The sequence below is a fragment of the Macadamia integrifolia genome, chromosome 5 (assembly GCF_013358625.1).
Source record: "Macadamia integrifolia cultivar HAES 741 chromosome 5, SCU_Mint_v3, whole genome shotgun sequence".
Taxonomy (NCBI): Eukaryota; Viridiplantae; Streptophyta; class Magnoliopsida; order Proteales; family Proteaceae; genus Macadamia; species Macadamia integrifolia.
The window spans coordinates 45497108-45502057 of NC_056561.1; the positions used below are offsets into that span (position 1 = coordinate 45497108).

The 4950-nt window shown below is 42.3% G+C and overlaps 1 protein-coding gene across 1 annotated transcript in view; it reads right to left on the minus strand.

The window, feature by feature from the left end:
• The window catches only part of LOC122078112 (protein SUPPRESSOR OF npr1-1, CONSTITUTIVE 1-like), a 15032-nt gene extending 10398 nt beyond the window's left edge, over positions 1-4634 (minus strand). Inside the window, exon 1 of the mRNA XM_042643974.1 lies at positions 4285-4634. Within this exon, the coding sequence (XP_042499908.1) occupies positions 4285-4634 (350 nt within the window). The remainder of the gene's footprint in view (positions 1-4284) is intronic.
• Positions 4635-4950: the final 316 nt, after the last annotated feature.

Here is a 4950-nt window from a genome sequence, read left to right on the forward strand (position 1 = left end):
TCCTACTATTTTATTGTAATCTAAAGGTGGTATATGACAATCGAATGTACACCCTCACCAGCCGAGTGAAGCATCGAGATATCAGGTTGCTGATCGACTTATTGGTGGGGATTTTAGGCATCTCCATGGAGGGTACTTGGTACTACTGCCCTCCTAGGGGTAAGGCTTTGGGTCCCCACATGAGCGAGACCCTTTATAAGCACATATACTAGAATATTTATGGCAGCACCATCCGTTCTGAGTCCGAGACCGCCTTCTTTGCTAAGGCCAAGTCTTCAACCGTTTGGTGCAGTTCAACCAGCTTCCCTGGGCCTGGCACCGGAACCAGGTGAATTTTATGGCTGCATATATAGCATACTGCCTTTACACTGCTTTGGGTAATCCCCTCCGTCTGTGCCTTCCATACATGATTATGAAGACTATAAAGTACCATGCAGCCCACCCCGCTGACGGTAACTACCCATATGCTCGGTCACTCACCAAGATCTTCGAGCACTTCCAGGTAGATCTTGAGGGTGAAGTCGGTAGTGCCCCCTCGGACAGATTTGGCCGGGGCATCTTACATCAGATCAACTGTTTGATTTGATGGACCCTGCAATGGTAGCCCAGGAGGAGGATGACGAGGACTATGTCCCCGAGGAGTAGTATGTGGATGTGGATATGGATGTGGAGATGGAGGAGGAGGTCCCCATCAATATGGTTCCACCATCTCCAAGTGGCCCCTTTGATTTTCAGGGTATGATGGCCGGATTGAAAGCACTCTAGGATGGTCAGGAGAAACTCCTGATGGGATAGAAGACCATCCAAGAGACCCAAGCAAGCATGGTGATGAATATAGATGACCTAGACCATACCGTGGACTATGCTTTCAGAGACATGGCAGCGAGCCTAAGACACCTTTAGGGGGAGGTGGATTTGGTGAACTGCCGATTTGACTACTACAATCACCGCTTAGGCATTAACTCAAGATCTCGAGTGGAGGAGGTCATCAACTTAGATGACGATTGATGGGACTCCTGGCCTAGGAGGATTTCCTTTTCTTTTCTTTGAAGTTTTAATCATGGGAATTTTGTCTTATTTTCTTTTACTTTTCTATTCTCTTTTGTGAATTTTCTCTGGTGCAAGGAAAATTTTTCTGTGATTATGTAATCTTTCTTCTTGTGTGAAACTTTTGGATACTCTCACTTATGAATGCATCTTGTCAAAATTTTCAAGTTTTATATGTTTTTAGATTTTTATATGAAGTCTTTTATGTTTTCCCAAACCCCTTGTCCTATTATGGTTTCTAAGAGTTTACTCTTGAATGCTGTGTGTGATTAGAGCATCACGCTCTGATACCACCGCTATCACACCCCATTCACATTGAACCGGACCGGTGACTGGGTTCCCTCTGGGTAACCCAAAAACCACCAGGATCATCTGATATAGTAACCACAGCACAACAAACATAAGTAATCAATGGAATATAAAAATATAATATAGTGGAAATCTTATCGTGTATGAATACCTGAAATTCTCCATATACTCTTGATGCCCGAATTATTATACATAAAGTATTTATATGTGGGCCCGTAGGCATGATATTTACATAAGAAATAGAAATTTAACCATCGAGAGCACAAAAGGGAAAATATACCAAAATAATCAAAAAGAGTATAGCACGAAGAGTCTACTACTGTTGGCCTACAACATAACTCTCGCGCTGGCATCCATCACTGTGGTCGAATCCTTTAGGGGCCCACCAATCCCCCACTGAGGTTTGGTCGGTGGGACCCGACACGGGTTCCTCTACTGAATAATCTGTAAAATCACCTAAAAAGGTGTGTACACGAGGGGTGAACTCACTAGCTCAATAAATGGAAAGAAAGTCACATACAAGCAATTGTAATTCAAATGATACTATATACATGATATTCATTTTAAATCTACATTACCTAAACAATCATTACTAGGTCATAAGTAACGTGCTACTCACAACCACGGTGCGTGTATGCCCCAGGTACGAGATGCGTTCTCCATCCCACGATACGCCCATAGGGTTGTTGGAGAAGGCCCACTGTGAGCACTCAAAAAAGTAAATCGTGGCTGAACCAGAGCAGAAATATAAATTATGGCCGAACCACAGCAGAAATTAAAAGTAGTACGATTGGCCTTCTGAATATATCACCAAAGTTTTCAACTATCCTAATGATCAGTCAGACGTACTTCTAACCACTACTACGGTCCGTGATCAACGTTTCTCCCCAGTGATAACCCAACACATAAACCCCTGTTGGGAAGGGTCGTAGCACGAGGGAATATGATAAACCACATGCTCTTATATGAGATAGTATGACTGCATAGTACTTCTGTGTCTTATTCCATGGTATACCAATGCATTCGTTTCCAAGCCGACTATGACATCTATTCTAGAAATCCCATAGGTGCTCGGCAAACTAGCACTATACCACAACATATGATAAATCCATTCTCATGATTCCAAGCAAGTAACAAGCATATAGAATTTAAGGTATTACATGTTTAGTTCTAAATGCATCATTCACACATCAAGAATATGCATAAGAATGGTAATCAAAATGTCAATATAGTCTATGAATGCATAAGATGCCAAAAACACTCCAAAAATAAGATCAAAGCCCTCTCCCCACTTACTTATTCTTGTAGGAGAATACGCACTCGTGGTACAGTTATGATCCGGAGTGAGAAGATGAGTTTCTCGAAACCTAGTACAGATAAGGAATTTAGAATGTGTCCAATTCGGGACTATAAATGACGCAGGATATGATCATGACACATATAATAGTGTGAAGAAGGTTATCAGTGAGTTTGAGTTCCATCAGAGCTCATTTGGGCTACAAATGGGTCATACAGGTGGGTAGGAGAACCCATCTGTGCAAACTGTCCATACCGGCGGGTCATACTAGTAGGTTTGGCACCCATCGGTTGAGTCATAATCCTAGGCAAGGCTAGGGGGTCACATTGGTAGGTGTGACCACCCATCGGTGCTACCCGCCGGTATTCCACGGGTTTTACTGTTTTCCTTCTTTCCGATTCAAGGGTTCCATTATCTTCTAGATTCAATCACATACAAAAGTTTCATCATATCTCAAAAGTTTTTGCCGTTACTAACCTCAAAATGTAGATCTCAAGACACCGGTGACAATACCGGTGGTGAAAAAATAAAACGTGGCTATAGAATCCAAGGGGAAAGCCTTCTTACCACTCTTATTCTTCTTCTTCCTCTTTTCTCCCTCCTCTTTACTCCTCTCACTAACCTTTGCTAAAAATCATAAATGGGAGAGAGAGAAAGGTATAAGTGCTATTTATACCATGGCCAATAAATATCTTCTAAGGTTCGTTTGGTTTTGCCCATTTATGGACCAAAACACATTAAATCTCGTTTTCGGGTGAAGTAGCCGACATCATCGGACATACAAGACCTCATTTCGATGAGGAGTCCAAAATACACATGCTCACCTAAGCTGGGCATGTTGGGGTCCACGTTACCCATATAGGTGGGTCACACTGGTGGGTCTTGCACTTACCAATGACACCCACCAGTTGGCCAAACAAGCCAACCTTGCTATATTTTGAAGGAAAATAGAATCCTAACATGTATCTTACTCTTGCCTTGTGTTGTGGACTAAGTTTTTATCATTCAAATATGATAATTTATCTTTCCTATTCGTATATGACCTTGTGGTATGAGCAAGGGCACGGCTTAGGCCTGCGAATCACTTCGGGTACTAGCTCAACCTTGTTTGGCCTCCTAGCATTTGACGTCACCCTTGCTGTCATGTATCACAAGGCACCAGCATCAACCCGTCCCAAATTGGACCCTACAAGACCAAGCCATTTCTGCTATTTCTTAACACAGAAACAATAGAAATGTTATCAAACGGTGCCTTAGAGTATATTTCCTATGTATTTGAACCTTCTACAATCTACATAAACATGGATATCATGGATTCTTCCTTAGATTGAGCGACTAGAACCATAGTAGATGATATTTTGTCTCCGTCGATTTTATTTTCTGTAGTGTTTTTTGTTCATGTGTCTCGTGGGACTGTTAGAGATGCCCATTTACTGGCTAAAGGTGCCTCTATGTTTACCCTATCTCAATTTTGGTTGTTGTGGCCACCGCTGGTTCTTGTAAATAATTCCTTAGCTTTGAATAAAATGATTGTGCTCTTTTGACCAAAACTGTAACCCTAAACTGCAAGCATGTCCCCTAAACGAACCTTCAAAACTTGAGAATAAGTTAGTGGGAGGATTGATACTTACCCATTTGTGTCTTTGTTGAGAATCGATCCCTTTAGACTCCATATCACCCTCAAAGCTTCCCTCCAATTCTCCACGATTTGGGGCATAAACTGCCTCTTATGTTCCTGAAAGGGTCCTTCAAAACTTCCAGTTTGGTTCCGAACATACGACGGCTCGACGTCCAAGAATATGGGTAAGGCAATTTGACCATTTGTTTTGCAGCAATCATGTATCAGAGAAAGTTCCTGGAGACACCATTTGCTTGGGGCATCGCCACTGGAGAAAACAGGGATTGTGATTTTGGACCCCTCGATCGTTCTACTAAGGGCTGGGTCAATGGCTGCATAATTTTTCACTATCAATAAAGTCATTGATTCCCTCTTATTTCAGAGCTTTGTGAAGGAAATCAATGAAGTTTTTGCGAGTGTCAGAACCCCTGAAGTTGAGAAAAACATCGTATTTGGAATATGCAGATGAAGAGGCAGAGGAGAAAGGTTCGGTAAGATCCGGCATGAAACTGCAATTGCAGAGAGCTATTAAAGGACCTTTACCCTTGAAATTTCCTGCTTGATTGTGCGAACTGCGATGCTAACTATACCTAGTAAGACTTTGATGAGCTATCTTGATGCCCATTGAAATCCTCTGCAGCGACGGAAGTTGGCGGATGCTGGCAGAGACCGGTTAAGA